General features: G+C 44.5%; 1 protein-coding gene across 5 annotated transcripts in view; it reads left to right on the plus strand.

The window, feature by feature from the left end:
- Positions 1-1,900: 1,900 nt before the first annotated feature.
- SLC35A2 (solute carrier family 35 member A2) overlaps positions 1,901-24,498 on the plus strand; it is a 33,448-nt gene continuing 10,850 nt past the window's right edge. The window contains exons 1-5 of one of the 5 annotated variants that reach the window (XR_012236050.1): positions 1,904-2,089; positions 12,179-12,364; positions 15,876-16,027; positions 17,166-19,476; positions 19,609-21,116. Coding sequence is in view for 2 of the 5 variants with exons in the window: in XM_073599796.1 (XP_073455897.1) it covers positions 1,987-2,089; positions 12,179-12,364; positions 15,876-16,027; positions 17,166-17,833 (1,109 nt within the window). In the remaining 3 variants the exon portion in view is untranslated. Of the gene's footprint in view, positions 2,090-12,178; positions 12,365-15,875; positions 16,028-17,165; positions 19,477-19,608; positions 21,117-24,498 lie in introns of those variants that run through there. The other 4 variants (XR_012236052.1, XR_012236051.1, XM_073599796.1 and 1 more) reach the window with 4 other exon arrangements.

Below are 24,498 nucleotides of genomic sequence, written 5' to 3' on the forward strand. Positions count from 1 at the left end.
CAGGAGAGGAGTGTAGAGGGTATGATGGCGGGCAGTATATAAAGAAGAGGAGTACAGAGGGTATGATGGTGGGCAGTATGTACAGGAAAGGAGTGTAGGGGATATGATGGTGGGCAGTATATATAGGAGAGGAGTACAGAGGTTATTATGGTGGGCAGTATGTACAGGAGAGGAGAGTAGGGGATATGATGGTGGGCAGTATGCACGGGAGAGGCATATAAGGGGTATGATGGTGGGCAGTATGTACAGGAGAGGCATGTAGGGGGTATGATGGTGGGCAGTATGTACAGGAGAGGAGTGCAAGGAGTATGATGGTGGGCAGTATGTACAGGAGAGGAGTGTAGGGGGTATGATGGTGAGCAGTATGTACAGAAGAGGAGTGTAGGAGGTATGATGGTGGGCAGTATGTACAGAAGAGGAGTGTAGGAGGTATGATGATGAGCAGTATGTACAGAAGAGGAGTGTAGGAGGTATGATGGTGGGCAGTATTTACAGGAAAGGAGTGTAAGGCATATGATGAGGGGCAGTATGTACAATAGAGGAGTGTAGGGCGTATAATGGTGGGCAGTGTGTACAGGAGAGGAGTGTGGAGGGTATGATGGTGGGCAGTATGTACAGGAGAGGCATGTGGAGGGAATGATGGTGGGCAGTATGTAAAGGAGGGGAGTGTAGGGGGTATGATGGTGGGCAGTGTGTATAGGAGAGGAGTGCAGGATGTATCATGGTGGCCAGTATGTACAGGAGAGGAGTGTGGAGGGTATGATAGTGGGCAGTATATAAAGGAGAGGCATACAGACGGTATGATGGTGGGCAGTATGTACAGGAAAGGAGTGTAGGGGGTATGATGGTGGGCAGTATGTACAGGAGAGGCGTGTAAGGGGTATGATGGTGGGCAGTATGTACAGGAGAGGAGTATAGGGGGTATGATGGGGGGCTGTATGTACAGGAGAGGGTTGTGGAGGGTATGATGGTGAGCAGTATGTACAGGAGAGGAGTGTGGAGGGTATGATGGTGAGCAGTATGTACAGGAGAGCAGTGTTGCCAACCTACCAGATTGAAATTTACTGACACGACACCCAAAAATTTCTGGCACAACCAAGTTTTTACTGGCATTTCCAAAAGTTACAAAATTACAGTTTTAAGTGCAAAGTTTAGTATTTAGGCTACAAAAAAGTACAATATGCAATTAGCAATGTGAGTTAAGGTAGATATTAGGGCAAAAAACATATTTCTTATTTTATTTTCGATATAGTAAGTAGCTCAGGGACAGGACTGGGGAGGGCAAGAAATTAGAATAGGAAGGCACACGCACACATGAAGTTGACTCATGATCCCTTCAGTCCACTCCAGTCTAAACAGCACTGACAGTCCCGATCCCGACCTGCCCTGCTCCTGTCCTGCAGATCCACACACAAGGCTCTGGCCGCTCTGCTTGGCTCCCTTGCACTACGACATCACACGACACGCTTGGGCACCGCCTCCACCAGAGCGGCCCAAACACACTGTAGCAGGGACTCAGATGGTCTCGGCCAGCTCTGGACCGAGCCGAACATCACAGCCATATTTTCTACTGGCAACTTTTTCCTTTTACTGGCATTTACTGGCAGGAGAAAATTGCCTGTTTATTTACTGGCTGCCAGTAAAAATACTGGCGGTTGGCAACACTGCAGGAGAGGAGTGTGGAGGGCATGATGGTGAGCAGTATGTACAGAAGAGGAGTGTGGAGGGTATGATTCTGGACAATATGTACAACACAATATAGGTGACTGGTTCTTTTCAGTTGGGTTTTTCTGTGTGGTCGTTGTCATGACTACACACGCCAAAGGCGGCGACTCAGATCAGGAAGCAAGTCGCCTGGAGCCGTTCCTTGGTTGCTATGGGAATGGGCCCCGCCCTCCTCCTTGGCCGTAGGAGACGCTGCCCGGAAGTGAGCTGGCGCTGTCGCCGTGGTACGGCGGACCCGGAAGTGCAGCAGGGCCGGGAGAAATGGCGGCGGGTGCGGGAACTGGGGACGAGGAGGGGAGTATGAAGCAGCTGCAGACGGAGCTGAAGGAGCCGGGGAGTCCACAAGGGAGAAGCTCTGGAGACAGTAAGTGGCCGAGCAACCACAAGGCGACCTGACAGCGGGGGAACTCTGGGACTTGTAGTGCCTCAGCACCTTGCAGAGCTTCCCTGCCAGCCCCGTATATTTATTGTGTACAGTATGCAGGATTACGGTGTGTACTTCAGTGTTGTAGTTCTGTCATTGCTGCACTGTGTGTGTCATGGTGTACTCTGGGATGGTGTGTGATAATTGGAGGGACTGACCTCCTCTCACCTTCTCTTAGTCAGGATTTATAATGTTGTCAGAAGAGGTGGATTATTGGGGCTCATGGGGGTTCCACCAATGACTCTGCACCGCTCTGCTCCCTATTTATCTGTATGTCAGTTTCAGCTTTGTGAGTGGTTAGACCCCTGGTGCCCGTCTGTAGGGGGGGGGGGGGACAACCCTCCGCAGCGTCTGAGCGCCTCTGGCCTTCCCCTCCGCGGCGTCTGAGCGCCTCTGGCCTTCCCCTCCGCGGCGTCTGAGCGCCTCTGGCCTTCCCCTCCGCGGCGTCTGAGCGCCTCTGGCCTTCCCCTCCGCGGCGTCTGACTAAATCCAGTTGTGTGTCTGGCTGCTGTCTCTTATAGTTTATATTCCATGAATTTTAGTTGACCTCCACTAATTTAGGTGTGTGTGAGACGACCCTCACCACTATATGCAGATTCCACTCCAGCCACATGTTCTATTTATTTTATAGTGATGGGTAAAACTAAAGTAGAAGTCCGTCACTATCGGCATGCACTGCTCAGTCCTAAAGTGACCCTGTCAGTAGAGTTGCCACCTCATCCTTTTAAACCCAAACACATATTAATTACACAGGTTCTGAGGATAATTTTAATTCAGATAAGACACCAAGTAAGTTTAATTATCACATTAATCAGCCACACAACCTGTGTAATTAATGTGTTCGGTTTTAAAGGGATGAGGTGGCAACCCTACCTGTCAGGTCTTCCTAAAATGTGGCACATCCTGGAATATAGAATCCAGTATCCTCTTCTATCCTGAGCCGGTGTCTTCTCCCTCCCCTCCTTTCCAGCACTGCGTCCCATACTTCTGGGACTGTCGTATGTCTGTGTCCCCCACCATTGTTCCATCCTCTGTCACTACTGGGCTCAGCAGTGATGTAGAGGTCAGAGAATGGATACACAGCGGGGGACGCAGACATATCACACTTCTGAAAGTGAGGAATGTTGAAGACAGAGGCTGCAGTGCTGGACTGAAGGATGTAGGTTACCCAGGACACGGGGGGGGTTGAGTATAGTATATCTGTTCTATTGCAGGATCTGCCATTAGGAAGGGTTCTAAAGTCCAACATTTCTTTTACTGTTATGCATTCTCTGTATTAAGGTAAAAATGCCCCTCTAAATGTTTTATCCCCCCCCATTATAAACACTTACTTGACTGCTTTCACCAATCCAGTGCTGTTCCAGCTGCATCACTGCTCCTCTCACTTCTTGGTCTCACTGGGGCACTGAGAGCTGTGTAAGCCATAGGCTCCCGCTGCTGTCAGTCAAACATCTGTGAGGAAGAAGCAGGGGCATGGCTTACCACCGCTGTGTGTGTGTGTCAGTGAATGCACATGGGTGCCCCCATAGCTTCCAGCTTGCTAAGGAGGCACCCGTAGCAGGGAGAAGCAGACATCGCCAGCAGGGGACTTCCAGAAAAGGAGGTAAAAAAAAAAAAGCTCTGTGCAATATTTTTGCTCAGAGCAGGTGAGGAACTTCTTTTTTTAGTTTGAAAAATTAACCTTTTAGTATCACTTTTAAAAGTTCAAGAATGCAACAAAACCTCAGTGCTCATTCCGTTCATCATCCGATGGTGTATGCATGGTGCCTAGATCAGGGGTCTCCAAACTATGGCCCTCCAGTTGTTTAGGAACACAATTCCCATCATGCCTAGTCATGTCTCTGAATGCCAGAATTTTACAATGCCTCATAGGGCGTGCAGTTCTGCAACAACTGGAGAGCTGTAGTTTGGAGATCTCTGGCCTAGATCGATGCTGCCCTCCTCAAGCGGGGAAACTCCAAGCAACACTGTAAAGAAACACAGGAGAGTGCAAACGCAGAGTACATTACCACCACCATATTTTGTTTATTAAAAATTGCCAAAAACATACCCGAGGAAAGGGGCTTGTCACCTGAAACACGTCAGATGTCCAACCACAGTGATTTGGGCACCGCCTGAGCTGGATTTAAGGTTCAATGTATCTTTTCATGTTTGAATGTTTGGCAATTTTTACTAAATAAAATGTGCTAGGCGTTTGTGCCTTCCTGTGTTTCTTTGCAGTGTCACTCTGCAGTGACTCTGATCACTGGGGTATGGTGATGTGGGCATAAATGGGAGGCTGATGCTGGGAGTTGTAGTTCATGGGTGGTGCTGCAGGTGTGAATGATGCTGTTGCCACATCTAGGACTGTAGGTTGGAGGGGGGGTGGGGGTGGATGGGGAATTACTTTGGTACGTATGCTGGCAATGGGCTCCTCTGGTTCACATATTACTGGGTAGGGTCTTTACACTGGACTCTGATGCTGGGTACTCAGCAGGAAGATTCAATAGAAGTCCGGAGTAATGCTGGCCATTGACAAAGACAAATTCATCCACTTCTGCAGGTACAAGTTGAATTTTGATTCATGTGTGGCTGTTCCAGTTTCATAGAAGTTAATCGATGGGTTGACTTGTATTGAACAGGCCTGCTGGAAAACTTTTGTCGATCAGCAGCTGCATATTCTGACCACGGAGAGTCCTGCTATTAGAATACATTGTCCCAGTGGGGAGATTTTTGCCATCCACCTCGTTTTTATGGATGTAGGAATCTGTTTATTTTTCTTCATTCAGCCCACTGGCAGCTGCAGCGCTATTGCTGAAAACTTACAGCAGCTGCATCTGATTGGCTGTAGTCGGTGTTCATCTGACAGTTTTCTGCCTGATTCCTTCCATTTTTCAACCAAAGATTGTCAAGCCAAATTGTGCCCATTTGCTGCCCATGGGTTACACTTCGACCAATTCAGCCAAAATTCAAGCTGTGTATGGCCAACTTTAATATGAACTGATGTGGACAAGCAGAGTAGAAGGAGAGGATATTCCTGAAACCTAGCAGTATTTGTAAATGGTTCATGCCAAATATGTTTGTGTGGGAGACATTGGTTGTTGAGGACTCGCACCACAGACTGTAATGATTGGTAAATGACCGATTTCTTTGTTCTTTTGTTTACCATGTTTAGATAAAGTACTGATAGGACAGTGATTCTTGACAGAGAGTACATTTCTCCATTGAAATATTTATCTTCATTAGTAGAGCTATTAATCTGTGGTCTCTGCCACAGTCTTACAGACACACCTTTGTGTCTGCTGGAGGCAACTAGAGCATGTGAAGAAACATTTCTTAAAGCGGAGTTCCACACAAAAATGGAACTTCCGCTTTTCGGAACCCCCCCCCCCCTCCGGTGTCACATTTGGCACCTTTCAGGGGGGAGGGGGGTGCAGATACTTGTCTAAGACAGGTATTTGCATCCACTTCTGGCATAGACTCCCACGGGAGTCTATGCCTCTTCCTGTCCCTCAGTGCTGTCTCCTGGGAAACACACAGCTCCCAGGAGAGAGCGGGGACCAGTTACGATGCGCAGCGCGACTCGCGCATGCGCAGTAGGGAACCGGGAAGTGAAGCCGCAACGCTTCACTTCCTGATTCCCTCACTTAGGATGGCGGCGGCAGCTGCCAAGAATCGAGCGGTTTATCGGCGTCGGCTGCCGACATCGCTGGACCCTGGGACAGGTAAGTGGCCATGTATTAAAAGTCAGCAGCTGCAGTATTTGTAGCTGCTGGCTTTTAATATATATATATTTTTTTTTTAGGTCGATGTAGGTGGACCCCCGCTTTAACCAGGATTCCTCCGGAGGTTGCTAGGGGATACTTGAGCAAAGAGCAACATCGGCCTCTCAGATAAATAACCACAGACACCAATGATCCTTCTAGCTATCTGTAGGGGTCTTTCTTCCTACTGATCACCAGTGTAAGGGGGGATGACACTGACCACCAATGCAAGAGAATGTCAGCACTTCTAGTCCTCTTTTTATTCTTCTTCATTATTTTCTCTTCAACAAATTGTTGTACAGTGAGGGGGGGAAAAAAGTATTTGATCCCCTGCTGATTTTGTACGTTTGCCCACTGACAAAAAAAGATAAGTCTATAATTGTAATGGTAGGTTAATTTTAACAGTGAGAGACAGAATAACAACAATAATATCCAGAAGAAAGTTCTAAATTGATTTCCATTTAATGAGTGAAATAAGTATTTGACCCCTTCGCAAAACATGACTTAGTACTTGGTGGTAAAATGCTTGTTGGCAATCACAGAGGTCAGACATTTCTTGTAGTTGGCAACATCTCATGAGGGATTTTAACTCGAACCTTCAGTTCCCTCCACATATTTTCCATGAGACTGGCTAGGTCACTCCAGGACCTTAATGTGCTGCTTCTTTAGTCACTCCTTTCTTGCCTTGGCCGTGTGTTTTGGGTCATTGTCATGCTGGAATACCCACCCATGACTCATTTTCAATGCCCTGGCTGAGGGCAGGAGGTTCTCACCCAAGATTTAAGGGTACATGGCTCCGTCCATCACCCCTTTGATGCAGTGAAGTTGTCCTGTCTGTACCTTTAGCAGAAAAACACCCCAAAATGTAATGTTTCCACCTCCATGTTTGACGGTGGGGATGGTGTTCTTGGGGTCATAGACTGCATTCCTTCTCCTCCAAAAACGGCAAGTTGAGTTGATGCCAAAGAGCTCGGTTTTGGACTCATCTGACCACAACACTTTCACTCAGTTCTCCTCTGAAGTTTGCTAATGAACATCTGAATGATTCAGACGGGCCTGTACATGTCCTTTCTTGAGCAGGGGGACCATTGCAGGTGCTGCAGGATTTCAATCCTTCATGGCATAGTGTGTTACCAATTGTTTTCTTAGTGACTATGGTCCCAGCTGCCTTGAGATCATTGACAAGATTCTCTCATGTAGTTTTGGGCTGATTCCTCACCGTTCTCATGATCATTGAAACTCCAGGAGGTGAGATCTTGCATGGAGCCCCAGACTGAGGGAGATTGACAGTTATTTTGTGTTTCTTTCATTTGTGAATAATCACACCAACTGTTGTCATCCTCTCACCAAGCTGCTTGGCGATGGTCTTGTAGCCCATTCCAGCCTTGTGTAGATCTACAATCTTTGGTCTTGGCCATGGTGGAGAGATTGGAATCTGATTGCTTCTGTGGACAGGTGTCTTTTTTTTTTTTTTTTTTTATACAGGTAACAAGCTGAGATTAGGAGCACTTAGGAGAGTGCTTTTAATCTCCGCTTGTAACCTGTATAGAAGACACCTGGGAGCCAGAAATCTTGATTGATAGGGGATCAAATACTTATTTCACTCATTAAAATGCATTTCAATTTATAACTTTTTTGAAATGCGTTTTTCTGTATATATTTGTTATTCTGTTTCTCACTGTTCAAATAAAAATAAACCTACCATTAAAATTATAGACTGATTATTTCTTTGTCAGTGGGCAAATGTACAAAATCAGCAGGGGATCAAATACTTTTTTTTCGTCACTGTATAGAGCAGCCCTGGGTGTCACATACTCTAAGAAGGCCACATTCCTTATTCTCTTATGTCTTCTTCTATCTCATCTTACTGCTCACACTAATGTACTCTGCAGATATAGTAATAATTATCAGGGTTCCCTGAGACATGAATGTATTTTTCAGGGCCGCCTTTGTGGTAAAAAGTTGCTAATGACTGATCAAAATAAATCTTCACAAACACGGGGGTTTGCATAACGCATACCCTGAGTGGCTACAATTTCTTTAGATTTGACAAAAACTATGTAGTGAGAGGGCATGCCTAAATAATCCTACTATTAGTGTTTAGTCAGGTAGACCTTCCCATTACAGAGATGTAGATACATTTAAAGGACGTTGTACAGTCATATTACAAAAATATCTTCATCTATAGAGCCCTGCATTGGGTTTAGAAGCTGGGTCAGAGGGCGTTTTGCAAATATCTGATGGTCTAGTGTAGATGCAGAGTAGTTACTTGTATAAGACATTGGTCTCTAGGCTTATTATGACATAATTATAGGAATTTGGGTAACACTATTGAGACCTAGGCAAGTCTCTAGTTCAGGGTAAATGCAGGTGACAAGATATCTCTGAGGACACTTATGCTAAAGGCTACCTGCAGTGATATGTGAAGAGATGGTCACTGGGTGCCAAATGTAGCAAGATGAAATGTCTATACATTCTCAGTAGGAGAGATCGGATGTATTAAAGATTAGTAACCCATTGATGCCCACTCTGTACTGTATGAATAGGCCTGTGTTGCAGGCGTCTGTCAGTCACAAGGCCTCCAGTGTTTGGGTCCTTCTGCCCCTCGCTGGGAGAGTTCCAGACACGTACAGTGTACACCTTTGTATTCTGCACTCCATGGACTGTACATAGGACATTGATATGTGAAGGCGTTGTTAATCATTACAGGTTCCTATTCAATGCAGGTATTTTGGGTGTGTATGGTCTGTGAGTTGAATAAGATTTAACGCACGTCGTTCTTGTGTTCTCATTTTTCAATGTACTTGTTTTATGCAGAAATTGTTCACCAGTAATGCAGAATTCTTTTCTATAGTTAACACTGTCATTGCTGACGAGGAAACATTACTATTTTCACTGTCAGCTCTTTTCTAGTCATCTTTTATTATTCATTTATTTAGTGCAAGTAATTTCCATCCTTAGAGTTTTGTGGACCTGCATCCGTTCACTGTCTTGGGGAACATATAGATCGAATCTGATAGTGCTTGAATTGATGGTATATGAAATATAACATTTTAAAAACGTGTTTTGAATATTTCTCTGCAATGTCTGGCCATAGAGTTGTGTACTGAGCTGCCAGCTCTGGACAGCTTTTTGAATAGTGTGAGAGATTGCAATAAAGGTCCTTTATTTTCTACAGCTGCTTACTCAACTGGGACACCTTAAATCAAATTTACAATGCGCAGGAAGTAGATGAGGGTAGACGTGGCATTTTGTACTGGTACAGACCAGTCAGACTGGCTTGTCCTAGTCTTCTGATAGTCAGATAAAGGCATTTAAATATGGAGTTTTTATAATAACTGGGTCATGGAGCACAATCAGTGGGAATGTACACTCACCGGCCACTTTATTAGGTACACCTTGCTAGTACCGGGTTGGATTCCCTTTTGCCTTCAGAACTGCCTTAAAGGGATTGTAAAGGTTCGTTTTTTTTTTATTTTAAATAACAAACATGTCATACTTAACTCCTCTGTGCAAGGGTTTTGCACAGAGCGGCCCCGATCCTCCTCTTCTGGTGTCCCTCAGCGGCGCTCCTGTCTCCTCCTCTTCTCGAGTGCCCCCACGGAGAGCCGCTTTCCATAGGGGCACCTGTGCCGGCGCACTCCCGAGTCCTGCTGCTGCGTCCATTGACAGACAGCAGGGCTCGGCTCCGGCTCCCATGTCACTGGATTTGATTGACAGCAGTGGGAGCCAATGACTGTGCTGCTATCAATCTATCCAATGAGGACCCGAGACAGCAGCTGAGGCTGCTGTGCTGGAACAATTGGGTTCAGGTAAGTAAAAGAGGGGGCTCTGGGGGGCTGCTGCACGACAGAAGGTTTTTCACCTTAATGCATAGAATGCATTAGGGTGAAAAACCTTGAGGGTTTACAACCCTTTTAATTCTTCATGGCATAGATTCAAGGTGTTGGAAACATTTCTCAGAGATTTTGGTCCATATTGACATGATGGCATCACGCAGTTGCTGCAGATTTGTCGGCTGCACATCCATGATGCGAATCTCCCGTTCCACCACATCCCAAAGGTGCTCTGTTGGATTGAGATCTGGTGACTGTGGAGGCCATTGGAGTACAGTGATCTCATTGTCATGTTCAAGAAACCAGTGGTGAGATGATTTGAGCTTTGTGACATGGTGCATTATCCTGCTGGAAGTAGAAATCAGAAGATGGGTACACATCTTCATATCATAAAGGGATGGACATGGTCAGCAACAATACTCAGGTAGGCCGTGGTGTTTAAATGATGCTCAATTGGTACTATAGGGCCCAAAGTGGGGCAAGAAAATATCTCCCACACCATTACACCACCAATAATGTGATATGCTGTAAATGGTGCTGCGCTGTTGAAAACTCAGTAATAAACTACAAAAACTATGTGAAATCCAAGTAAATATGAACACCAGCTGGCAAACAAACACTGGTATCAGCTAACGTATAACTTCTGAAATGCAACAGTGTATTACTCAAAATGAACACAAGGTGGCAGGGAAGATCCAATGGCCACTGTATAAAACTTCTTAAAGTGCAATAGTGAAATAAAAGGTCCAGTGCAAGTACACAAAGTATGAAGTGACTAAATCCACACAGTCTATGAAATCACAAAGTTCTTGACAGATATGTAAAGTGCAATAATGGTGTTCTCTGGATTCAATAAAAAAAAATAAAATGTGATTGTCCCAATCCTATATCATGCGAATAAAGCAGGTGTGGTGGGTATCTCTTTCCATGCAGTGACCCCTCTAACAGGGGTGGCCTCTTGCCTTACGGATGTAATGTAACGGCATGAAAATGTAGCAATGGTCTGGTTTCTTCTGCGGGTTCTTTCTCCTTTTGGGTAGGGGTGGGTGTTCTTGTAAATCCAGCAAATGGTAGTAGTTGATATACTCTGCTTCCACATACACCTTGGACGGCACTTGTTTGTAGTAAAAAGTTAACTAAAGTAAATAAAGTAAAAAGTCACATGACTCCTGACGATACGCGTCGGGATTGGCTGACAGGCACAGCCGGAAGTGACGCTGGTGACGAGTTTTGCACTCGTGGAGTTTTTACTTGCTTTACTACAAACAAATGTGTGTTACCTTTTACTGTATTTTTACAAGATATACTACACTATTTGGGCTTTCCTACCCCTTCTCTTTTACCCCGTCCGAGGTGTATGTGGAAGCGGAGTATATCAGCCACTCTGGATTTGCTGGATTTATACAAGGAGAACCCCCCCCGCAAGGTAAGAGGCCACCCCCGTTAAAGGTGCCACTGTATGGAAAGAAGAGATACCCACAACACCTGCTTTATTTGCATGATATAGATTTGGACAATCGCGTTTTATTTTTTTCTTGAATCCAGAGAACACCATTATTGCACTTTACATATCTATCAAGCACTTTGTGATTTCTTAGACTGTGTGGATTTAGTCACTTCATACTTTGTGTACTTGCACTGGACCTTTTATTTCACTATTGCACTTTATGAAGTTTTATACAGTGGCCATTGGATCATCACTGCCATCTTGTGTTCATTTTGAGTAATACACTGTTGCATTTCAGCAGTTCTATGTTAGCTGATACCAGTATTTGTTTACCAGCTGGTGTTCATATTTACTTGGATTTCACATAGTTTTTGTAGTTTACCACTGACAGAGTAAGTAGTAATAAATGGTTTGTCTCAACCCTCTAATTGCCCCCTTGCTGGACAGCTTGGGCTGTTAATTTAAATATGAATGTTATTGCTACCTCCAGACTGCATGGTGTGTCATTTTTGATCTTGGCATTATGTTCCTGCATGGGTCAATGGGCTGCATGGTAAAATTCAAGCGGTTCTAAAGACTTATTCCCCCCCCCCCAACGGTGTTGCACAGAGCGGCCCTGGACCTACTTTTCTGGGGTCCTCCACCAGTGCTGCAGACTCCTTCTCTTCGTTGAGTGATCCCAAAGCACACTGCTTGCTATGGGAGCACTTGTGCAGGCTCGATCCCCAGCCAGGCTGTGTGCATCTATTGAGACACACAGTGTGCAGCTTGGGTAAGCGTTTAGAGGGGAGGGGGGCACAACAAGGCCTAAAACCTTTTTTATTTTCATGCAGGGAATGCATTAAGGTAAAAAATGTTTTAGCTTTAGAACCACTTTCAGTAACATAAAATCGTTCACTTTATGTTCAGAACTTCAGTTATGTTGTTTTGCTGATTTATTTTGTTTTAATTTAGTAACCTTTTATTGGCTCTTCTTCTTTTTTTTTTTTTTTTTTTTTTGCAGGGGTGAATCGTCGCCTCAAGTACCTGAGCCTGGCTGTGTTGGTGGTGCAGAATGCTTCCCTCATCCTCAGCATCCGATATGCCCGCACCCTGCCTGGGGATCGCTTCTTCTCTACTACTGCAGTGGTCATGGCAGAAGTTCTGAAGGGCATCACTTGCCTGATCCTCATGTTGGCCCAGAAAAGAGGTACATTGTGTGATTGTTCTGGAAATCTTTGGAGGGAAGTTATTGGTTAACATCTGACCGGATGTGCCATAATCCATTTCTATTTACCTCAAATTTGTCATACTCTTGTGTTTTGCATGCTGAGCTAAACAGATCCAGGCAGTAGACCTGACAAGGTTGTCGCCTAGGGGGCTTTAAAGTTTTTCTTAATGAAGTTCCTACAAGGTGATTGCTGTTCTTTTCCTAACCCTCTTCTGTTTATCTGAGGTGTTGACTTCTGAGACTTTGGAGATGAGCACCACCTTCAGTGTTTAGCCCAACCCACCCTACTATCCACTGATAGGGCTCTTATTGTAACATCCCTTTTGCTTGCTAGTGGGATTGTGCCTGATAGGTAATTTCATCTAGAAGTGAGGCTTAACCTGCTAAGTGAGCGTCATGGACACCTATACTGCTGTATAAGATGGGGCCAGAAAAAGGTCTGAAAGCAAAACTTTTCAAAGGTCCCTTTTCTATATTATAGTTTTTATCACAAGCTTCAGACTTTCTTGTGAAGTTCTTTGTTTTATTTTGAGTGCTGTCCCTCAGTTCTTTGCTTTTATTGGCAAAATACATGATGAATTGCTATATATATAGGCTTATTATAAATACTTTTTTTTTTTTTTTTTTTATGTAGCAGCCTGAAAAGTGTTTCTTGATGATAGCGCCTCTTTAACGTTGATTACAGTATACACCGTACTTTGTCCACTTGCAGATCTATTATCACCATTATCATTTGCAATGCTGTCAGACATAACTGGCTTTTTTTTTAACCATTATATAATAGAAGCAGATTGTCAAGTGTTCAAAGCTGAAATTCAGCTTAAAGTGGTTGTTAACCCACCAATGTATCTTTACATAATCCTCTCTGTTTTTTAATGTAATGTTCCCCTGTGACTGTTCTTTATAAAAATAATGCTGTATATACCTTTTTTACAGAGCGCTGACCTGCGCTCATTGACCCGCCGCCTACCTCCTCTCTCCGCCCGACAGATGCAGTGGGCGGGGCTGGGGATCCCCCGCTGACAGTCAGGAGGACAGGAGAGAGGTGGCCCCGACCGCTGCATCTGTAGTGCCAAGAGAGGCGGGTCAATGAGCGCAGATCAGCGCTCTGTAAACAAGGTATATACAGCATTATTTTTATAAAGCACAGTCACAGGGGGCCATTACATTAAAAAACAGGATTATATTAAAAAGAAACAGTAATTTGAGCAGCGGGAGGGGGCGGCGCAGACACGGAGCTAACAGGCAGAGAGGGGAGAGGACAAAGAGGAGGGCTGCGGATGACTGAGACATGTACACTGACAATGGTGTTAAGGCCCAGGAGCCCTGATATATCAGGGGTCCGCGTACAGGTGGGGAAGGTAGAAACTAGCAGGATCAGCCAGGTATTACAGGTGATACAAGGGTGCAAATGACACAGCACAAGCACTGTGCTGTATAACATGCTTTAAAGGAGCAGGATCTTTATTTATTTTTTGGGGGGGGGGGGGTTAACAAACACTTTAAAGCCCAACTTTGGGCCAAATTTTTCTCCCATGCAGTGGGGTTATGCCTGCACTGCATGGGTCATCTGCTCGTTTTTGTCTAGGGGTCAGCAGAAAGCTTATACTCACCCGATCCTCTGGATAACGGCAGTCCAACGTGTTCCTGGTCTATGGAGCCTGCTCTGGGCGTGATGACATCAGGAACAGTCCACTATTAAAGCGAAGCTCCACCCAAAAGTGGAAGTTCCGCTTTAAGGCCTCCTCCCCAGCTCCTGTTTGTGAAACTGAGCTTTTGGGGAGCGGGTACCTAAGTTTGACAGGTATCCGCTCCCACTTCCATCGCCTTAGGTGGTCGGAAGTGGAAGTTCTCCTCTACTCCCCCGCAGCGGGCACCCGGCTGTGAAACCACAAGCTGTCGCAGCCAGGTGCCCATAGTAAAGAAGAAGCCTGTGTACTGTCAAAATAGCCAATTCATCAAAATCTCTGATTACGTCATGTCCGGTTACTGTAAACCGTCAGTAAATTTCGACGACTCGCTGTTTTGGCGCATCGGCAACCGTATACGCTCCGGTACACAGTATTATGAGTAGATATTGTTAGTCCGCTCCGATACTAACCTACAAAATGGTCACCTCCGCAGCGGCGACAACTTTTTCCTCGTTAGCCGCAGTTGTGTCAAAAGTGTAGCGTCGGAGTGTACACGGTTACCGGTGTTGTCAAAATTGCAAGTTATTGAAATCTCCAATTAATGATGATTTACAGCAGGGATATGCAATTAGCGGACCTCCAGCTGTTGTAAAACTACAAGTCTCATTATGCCTCTGCCTCTGGGTGTCATGCTTGTGGCTGTGAGTCTTGCTATGCCTCATGGGACTTGTAGTTCTGCAACAGCTGGAGGTCTGCTAATTGTTTACAGTAACCGAAAGTGACGTAATTTGAGATCTTGATGAATTGACTATTTTGACAGAACACCGACACCGTTGAGGGAGGGCACAGGGTGAAAATGACTGGGGAGTGCACCGCTGGATCGCGGGACAGGCGAGTGCTGTTAAAAGTCAGCAGCTACACTTTTTTTTTAGCTGCTGACTTTTAATAAACACAAAAATGACTGGAACTTCCGCTTTAAAGACCACTGGATTGCGGGGATCCTAGACCAGTCTTGTGCTGGGAGGATCAGGGAGGTATACCACTTATCTACTTTCCCCTAGAAAAAAAAACAGCCATTAACCCGTGGGGGAAACAAAACATTTTTGCCTGGAGTTGAGCTTTAAAGAGAAAAATCACTACAGCTTTAGTCAGATTGCTTACCTGTTATGAGGTATGCCCCATGTTGTGCAGACAGCTGGTTCCTAAATAAATATATGTACTGTATGGATGCCGTGCCCTTTTCCAGTCTCTGAACTTCCAGTGCTGTAATGGTTAACAGATTTAGGTCTTTAGGCAGAACGGTACTACAGATGGTCCAATGGGGACACATTCCCTCCTCCATTGAGGAAAGGTTCTTGTTTACATTATTTGTAACCTGATCTGTGAATTGGGGAGGGTCTGAGCAGTCACAGAATTCTCTCCCCCATTCATAGAGCATGTTACAAGCAGTGTAGTCAATAAAAGAACTTTTCTCAGTGGAGGGAGTGTCCCTGTTGGAACATCTGCACTGCTGTTCTACATGAAGACTCAAAGCTGTTAACCACTGTAGTGCCAAAAGTGCAAGGACAGGAAGAGGACAAGGACATCCCTGTACTGAAGATTTTTCCAGGATCCAGCGGCCCGCACAGTGTAGGACATCCTTCATTACAGGTAAGTGAGGTGACTAATTTGCGGGTCCACTTAGTGTTGCTATGCTTGTATACATTTTTGTTTTTCAGGTTGCCTTTACGTCTTTTATTGTTCCTGATTTTATTATGCAACTTCTCAGTCTTTCGAAATGGCTTGCATGCTGTATGTGCAAAAAGTAATGATTGCAATGATACGAATAGCAATGCTCTTTGTATATATATTTTTTGCAGGCAATGTCAAGGAACTGGTTGTGTATCTGTACGATGCCATCATTATTCAGTATATGGACACGCTGAAGCTGGCAGTGCCCTCACTTATATACACATTACAGAATAACCTTCAGTATGTGGCGATATCGAACCTTCCGGCAGCCACGTTTCAGGTGAGAATTGTCCTGAGTCTTTGGCACCACAGAGCACCTATCCCTTTCCTTGTTCCATGTTTATTGAATAGAAGAACTCACACAGGACTGAAAGGAGTTTAGCAACCTAATGTTTCTACCACAGTCACACTTTGGGCCTTTAAGGGAAGGGAAGGCCACCCAAAAGAGGAACTTCTGCTTATCCCCCTGGAGCCACATCGGTCACCTTTTTGGTGGTGAGGGGGGAGCGGGTACCTGTTTTTACCCTGTCCCCACTTCCGGGAGAAGAACGTCAGCAGCATTGTCCCCCTTCTGCTCCCTCCCCCCTCCCCTTCTGCCAGGCCAGCGAGAGAGTGCAGTAGGGACCCGGTCGTGAAGCTGAAAGGCTACACTGCCGGGTCCCCTTACCAGCAATGGCGGCAGCAGCACCCGACCAGTCTATGTAAACATCAGCTGCGGTGTCGACATTGCTGGACTCCAGGACAGGTAAGTGTCCTAATGTTAAGTCAGCAACTACAGTATATGTAGCTGCTGACTTTTAATTTTTAAAGGGGAGGGTGGAACGCCTCTTTAAGTACATATCTGGTCAAGTGCAAAATCTGCATAGGTGTCTCAGTCCCGCCAATGATGGCAAATCACGGCCGCTGGAGCAGAGGTTTCAGGACCCCATTGGGTATAGGGCAGACCGCCTGTGAGCACTTCCAGCGGCTGTGATTTTCTATCATTGGCGGGACCAGGAGACCTGTGTAGATTTTGCATTTGAACTGTACTTAATGTGAGTTCCAATGTTTTTAATAAACTGCCCACTAACTGGTGCTTTTCCCTTTCTACACACACACGGAAATTACATGTGCTTTGGACAGGAATCTCACCTGTTCCTGTTCAAATCGCATTTAACTCTTTGCATTTTGATTTGCGCTCATTCATTTTGTATTGACCTAAATCACACCATAAAGTATCGGGAGTATTTGGGGGAGTACCAATACTCGCGCAAATACTTGGTATCCGCATCAGTGCATCCCTAGTTCCTGGATCCCTCTAATCCGAGTATGCTGAGTTCCATTGCTACCCACTAGTGCTGTCTAAATGTGGTTTCTGTATTTTCTCATTGTGATCCTCTTTCCCCTCCTCACACACAACCATGTCTCTCTGTTCACAGGTTACTTATCAGCTGAAGATTTTGACCACAGCTCTGTTTTCTGTCCTCCTCCTGAGAAAAAGCTTGTCACGGCTCCAGTGGGGGTCCCTGGTTATCCTCTTTGCTGGGGTGGCCATCGTGCAGTCCGAGCAGTCTGGTGGAAAGGAAACCATATCAGTGACTGGACAGAACTATGTAGTAGGCCTGATTGCTGTAGCTGTATCCTGCCTGTCCTCTGGCTTTGCAGGAGTTTACTTTGAACGCATCCTAAAAGGCAGCTCGGCTTCAGTATGGCTGCGTAACATCCAACTTGGCATCTTTGGCACAGCTCTGGGACTTTTGGCCATGTGGCAGCAGAATGGAGCTGCTATAGCTGAACGTGGCTTCTTTTTTGGATACACACCACTAGTCTGGTGTGTCATTTTCAACCAGGCCTTTGGAGGTCTCCTAGTAGCTGTGGTGGTGAAATATGCTGACAACATCCTGAAAGGCTTCGCCACATCGCTATCCATTGTGGTCTCCACTGCAGCCTCTGTCCACCTGTTTGGATTCAGTATAGACCTTCCTTTCGCAGTGGGAGCTGGCCTGGTCATAGGGGCAGTATATTTATACAGCCTACCAAGGACACCCGATCCTGCCTCGTCTAGTGTCAATCAGACTTCCTCACATAAGGAGGCCTTTTTACCAAAGTCAGTGCTCACCAAATGAAGGAATTAATTGCCATATCTTATTGCCCTCCTGCAATCCTCCCATTCCCCGGTCCCCTTTTTTTCTTTTTCTTTATAGTTAAGTGTAAAGAAGGTGGTGCTATACACCCAGATGGAGAGAGGCTTCTGGAATGGTGTTTACAGCAACACAGCAAGGCCTCTCTGAGGGGAATTCACCATGGCTGTTGCTCTAATGCCCCTTACTGGTATTATAATTCTGCTGCTGGGATACTGACATCTGTCTGGGCTTTCTTCTTTAGTTTCCCATTTGGTGTCAGGTCTTTCTATACTAAGATATAGACTATGAATCTGTGTATTATACAACATACCAGTATGCACATGTATATATGCATTTGGGTACTTTCAATATCTCCGTATTTGTACATAGATTGTTGGTGTTGAAATGATTTGTATACGTGTGTGCGAGTGAGACTGTAGCTAAGACTTCATGAGTGTGCGTGTGTCTGTGTGAACTTGTTATTCCTGTAAAGAGGCCCTGAACTTTTGAGCTAAAGTATCCATCAGCTTGATGCAAGTTATGAAATGTTCTTAATAGTTTGCCTGTCATGGCACCATTGCATTTTAGGACATCTTTCCTATTTGACTGTTTTCTCTCAGGAGTGAAAAGGCTTGGCCCTTTTTAAAGGGAACCGCTAGTCAGCTAGGGGTGGCTGATGTTTGGGCTGTCAGTGACCAAGGTACTAAGCACTGTTGCTTTCTCCTGGCCAGTTGATAGGCGAAGGGGTGAACCAGCTTGCAAAGTGGCTGCCCCCACTATGACTAGACTTCTGATCCACTTGAAATCCTTTTTACAAATTGTCTGTACTTAAATTGGTATATTCCTGTATATTAACAGAGAGTTCCCAATCAGGGACCTTCCTACTAGTAGTGCCTAAATAATTCTTGGGGTACACATCTTTTATTGATCACACCCCCACCAACAATGTATTATAACACCTGATGCAGCATATCTGCTGAATGTGTTACATTTAGAAATCTTTTGTTACATTGTCAAATACCCTTTCCCCAAGAGTCAGGCTGCTGAAGACTCATTTGAGCTGTCGGTGCTGTTGACCCCCCCCCCCCTGATCCTTTACATGTCTAGCCAACTATGAGATCTCCCGACTCTGCCTTCACCAGGAAAACGCCAACAGCGAGGGTGAGGCCACAGATGGCAGTTAGAGCTGGGAGCTCAAATGCAGACACCTCTGCCCCTTAGTTTAAAGGAGAAATTCACTTTTAAAAAAAATCAATGCACTTTTTTTTTTTTTGCACAAAAAGAGTGCATTTATTTTTGTTGCAGGAGCCTGTAAAGCATTGCATCAGCGATTAGCAGATCACTAGTGCCATGCAGATCTGTCGGTGTATCGGCTTGCTCGTGCTTCGTAATTAGGAAGCGGATACATTCTGACAGGAAGACTCCATGAACTACCACAGCGCCGGGGTAGTTCATCGAAAACTGCAAGCCCACAGCTGCAAAGGTTGCCAGATATTGTAGTTTTCCATTCACAGAGGACTGTGAATAAGTTACACGGCTGCGTCGGGGTCAGTGCATTCATAACATGTTACACCCTGAATATGGGTCTAACATGTTATGAAAGGTGAACTTTTCCTTTGGGGCAGGGGTAGGCAACCTCGGCCCTCCAGCTGTTTTGAAACTACAAGTCCCATCATTCCTCTGCAAGTAATGCCTGTGATTGTCAGGGTCTTGCAATGTCTTATGGGACTTGTAGTTTCAAAACAGCTGGAGGGCCGAGGTTGCCTACCCCTGCTTTAGGGCTCGTTTACACCATACGTGAAGAAAAAAAATGAACAGAGCACCTAGAGAACTATTGTTTTGAGTGTGTGTTTTTTTTTTTTTGTTTTGTTTTTTAACCCTTGCAGAATAACTGCCATTTCTGCACCATGGTGTGAACTAAGCCTGAGGGATAAATGAAGCCGGTGAGTAATAAAATGCTCCAGCATTCTCCCAGAGCTGAAATTTCAGTTTCGGTTTGATTATCCCCATTGATATGATTGTATGACAGTATACACAGCTTGAATTTTTTTTTTTTTTTAAAGATATATATAAACCCGATTGGTGGTTGAGGACTGTAAGGAGTGTTGTGATTGATTGCTAGTACTTTTGAAGGGGGAAAAAAAAAAAAAAAAACGTGATTGGACAGTGAAACATCTACCAGCTGCTGTAGCTTTCTGTCTGGTAAGGGTTGTTATATCATTGATTATTTTACACATTTAAAATTGGCAAGACTTTAATTGTTGAGTAAGAATGTACATGGCCTTTGATCGGCTGGTGAGAATTTCTTGTGGAGTTTCTATTAATTTCGTCTGCTTGTTTATTAATCCAGGAGAGTCCAATGGTGTGTCTTGGTCACACTAGCTGTTCATTGGTAACTCAGCCTATGCATGTGTTGTTTGGTTGTTCAGTCTACATATGTGCTTAACCACTACAAGCTTGTTATGTCAACTTGAGATTTATTTTTTGGCAGATAAAAAAAGGACCATCTGCTGCAGTGTGCACGCTTTGTACCTTTCACTTGAGTGATCTCACCAAGACAGGTACCCTTCTCTGTCGTGATCACCACTGGTTAGCTAATGGGATTAAGCATGCACATACTGTGATTGGTCAGTATCAAGCCTTTTTTTTTTTTTTTTTTTCTTCCTTTCTTTTCTTAGCATGGCTTGTTTACATTTAAAGGGAATGCTGCCACTGCTGATATTCTCATCCTTGCTTAAACACATAATGAGTCGCTGTCCTAGAACCTGTAGGTGCATAATAGATACCCCCAGCCCTTACATCACTGGCTGTATGCTGGTCCTGGTTTAGTGACTTGCTAGCAGGAATGATGGCAACTGCAGAGTCCACACATAAAAATAAATAAAAGCGGTGGCAGCACCCATGTTTTTGTACTGAATTAGTTTAGTTTTGTTAGTAACTTTCTTTGAGTTGCATATTGTATTGCAGCTAGGAAAAGATTGGGAAACCACTGGTAAAAGTTGGTTGCTATGGTTGGGGGGGGGGCTCTGAATGGTGGTGTGTTTGGGTACAGGGAAGCCTTTTTAATTATTATTATTTTCCTTGCACAAATGCCTCTTTCTGCCTGATATCCACTAATATTCCCATCATGTGACAAGCTCCTCCCTAAGTGACGCTGTCCTTCCCCCTCCCTCACTCCTGCTCTGCATGTCCTTTTTTTATGTTTGTTTTTATTCTTGTACTAAACATTTAACTGTTCAATTGTAAAATAAAACAATTTGTATTTATTACCAGTTTTTCCTTTCTATATGGTCTGAGTTTTTATTACTGACGCAGTGCTGACTAACCTCACCTATCTTCTGCCATACGTGGGAAGGACTAAAATGCATGTCGGAACACGTATCTACGGTCTGAGAGAAAACTAGGAGAAATACAGTATCAGCTGTGCCATAAGACCTAATAGATGAGATTTAACAGTATTATTGAGTCTTTTATATTTCTACTTTGCTTTGTCACTTTCCGCTAAAGTGTAAGGCCCAACTCGCAACACGAATTTAAAGGATAACTCCACTTAATGTTATTAAAAAGGCCTTTCCTTTTCACACTGCAGCCTTTGTAACCCTCTGTAAAATTCAATGTAATATGGCAACCTGAAAGCATTTTGTACACACTTGGTGTAAAGAATGGCCCCAGAAATGTAATTTCCTGCTTGGGCAAAGAGCTCTGCACTAAGATACAAGGCAGGTTTTAGGCATCCACTGGGAATAAAAAGGTAATTATTGATTAAATACTCCCAAAAAAAAAATCAACCTCTTGTGGAACACCCCATGCACATAGATGACAATGGGGTTGCCGCTCTGCGCTGGATCACGTACATGTGCGTGATATGGCATTTCAGGGTAGGGTGCGTGTGCCTGTCACCCCATCTGTGCTGTCATTTGGTACAGCACAAGTCAGGTAACAGGTCCTGGCCCATGATTTATGGCTGGGACCTGCTGATCAGCTCAGTGCATCACAGTACGGAGCCCAGTGTACGAATAACACATGGAGCAGGGGTACTGCAAAGTAGTGAGAATAATCAGCCACATCTACTAATAAAAGCAGCACACATGACAGTTGTTAGGCACATAGTTAACCCTTTCCAGCCAGTATCATTAGTACAGTGATAATGTATAGTATTAGACAAGTAAAAAGGCGCAATGCTCAGATACCTCAAAATGACAAGCTGTAGTCCATAATAGTCCGACAGCGAATGTGGGGGAGAAAGTAGGTGAGTCTATCAGGGCTGCCACCACAGAGACATGAAGCAAATTCCAGTAAAACTAGGAGAAAGACAAGGAGAGGAACGCCTGAGTATATATCAATAACAATTTATTATAAAAACAATATCCACTCGCATGGAAGAAAGTAAAGTTGAGTTCAGGCACATTTCTGGGCTGATGAGGTGGGACCACAGGTTGCAGTGAGTCCGCAGCACATCAAAACATGGGTTCGGATGGCGTAGAACTGCAAGTTACAAGAAGTCCTCTAGGTACTGGCCAGGTGTAGCACTTAAAAGCTCAGAGAGAGTGTGTGATGGCTTGGTAATAAACAGTCCACTCAGTGGGGGTAGAATCTGGAAGGAATGGGGACAATGCAGCGCCAGAGCCTCCTGTATCAAGCCGAGCTGCAGCTTCGTTTACCCATCTGGCGTCCACAATGGTGGGAAGTGGTCGCTCGGTGAAAAATCCAGAACAAGGCTTGGAAGGCAAACGGTGCACCGCCAGGCAGTGACGTCACTAACATGCAACGCGTTTCAGAGCCAGCATGCTATGAATGTTGGGATAGCCAAGCTCCTTTTTCAAGCATAACAGTGAGGAGTCCAATTGCAGTACTTATATTATGAGACAAGGGGCGGGGATAGAGAAAATATATGCAACAAGGGAACTGATTGGTGGAAACAGCAATACATAATTACAGCAATGGACAGAAAAACACACTAAAAATGTAACCTACCATTTTATATATATATTGTATGATATGAGATCTGCTCCAGATGAAATTCTACCCTTTTAAATAATGTTTTTTCGCATTAATTACCTAATAGTCAATTTCTCTTTGCTCATTAATTATGGTATGTTACATTTTTAGTGTGTTTTTCTGTCCGCTGCTGTAATTATGTATTGCTGTTTCCACCAATCAGTCCCCTTGTTGCATATATTTTCTCTATCCCCACCCCTTGTCTCATAATATAAATACTGCAATTGCACTCTTCGCTGTTATGCTTGAAAAAGGAGTGCGGCTATCCCAACATCCATAGCACGCTGGCTCTGATAGGCGTCGCATGTTAGTGACGTCACTGCCCGGCGGTGCACTGTTTGCCTTCCAAGCCTTGTTCTGGATTTTTCACCGATCGGCCGCTTCCCACCATTGTGGACGCCAGATGGGTAAACAAAGCTGCAGCTCGGCTTGATACAGGCTCTCTGGCGCTGCATTGTCCCCATTCCTTCCGGATTCTACCCCCACTGAGTGGACTGCATATTACTAAGCCATCACACACTCTCTCTAAGCTTTTAAGTGCTACACCTGGCCAGTACCTAGAGGACTTGTTGTGACTTGCAGTTCTACGCCATCCGAACCGATGTTTTGATGAGCTGCGGACTCACTGCAACCTGTGGTCCCACCGCATCAGCCCAGAAATGTGCCTGAACTCAACTTTACTTTCTTCCATGTGAGTGGATATTGTTTTTATAATAAATTGTTATTGATATATACTCAGACGCCCCCCTCTCCTTATAGTATTAGCACTGATCACTGTATTAGTGTCAGATTAACCGCCGCACTATCATGGTCTTACTATAATTTGCTGATCACAGCCATTAGTAGTATAAAAAAAGTTGTATGTATGTGTGTATATATATGTATATATGTATATATATATATATATATATATATATATATACACACACACACACACACACACACACACACACACCATCGTTTGTAGATACTATAACTTTCACACAAACAGTCAATATACACTTATTGGGATTTTGTTTACCAAAGACAGAATACATTTTGGCCTAAGTTTATGAAGATATTCGTTTTTTTATTAGATATGTTTTATAGCAAAGTAAAAAAAGAATGTTTTTATATATAAAAAGAAACCCAGTGCTGATCAAATACCACCAAAAGAAAGCGGTTTGTGTATAAAAAAAAAAAAACAAAACATATAAATTTCATTTGTATAGTGTTGCATCACCACGCAATGCTAAATAGAAAAAAATGGCCACGTCCTGAAGGGGGTAAAACCTTCTGGAGCTGAAATGGTTAATCGCTTCTAAAGGGATGCAGACAAATATGCAAAATAGGATTAAAGTAGAGCTAAAACAGGACTAAGGCAGGCCATAGATCAGGGATATGCAATTAGCGGACCTCCAGCTGTTACAAAACTACAAGTCCCATCATGCCTCTGCCTCTGGGTGTCATGCTTGTGGCTGTCAGAGTCTTGCTGTGCCTCATGGGACTTGTAGTTCTGCAATAGCTGGAGGTCCACTAATTGCATATCCCTGCCATAGATGATGCAAATTTCTTTCCTGCGGGTTGCAGGAAAGAAATTTGCACGATGCCCCCATCAACACAGGTTGACAGGGGAATACCTTCTGCCAAGCAATTGGCTTCTCCTGGCGGG

This window comes from Aquarana catesbeiana, linkage group LG09 (genome assembly GCF_042186555.1).
Source record: "Aquarana catesbeiana isolate 2022-GZ linkage group LG09, ASM4218655v1, whole genome shotgun sequence".
Taxonomy (NCBI): Eukaryota; Metazoa; Chordata; class Amphibia; order Anura; family Ranidae; genus Aquarana; species Aquarana catesbeiana.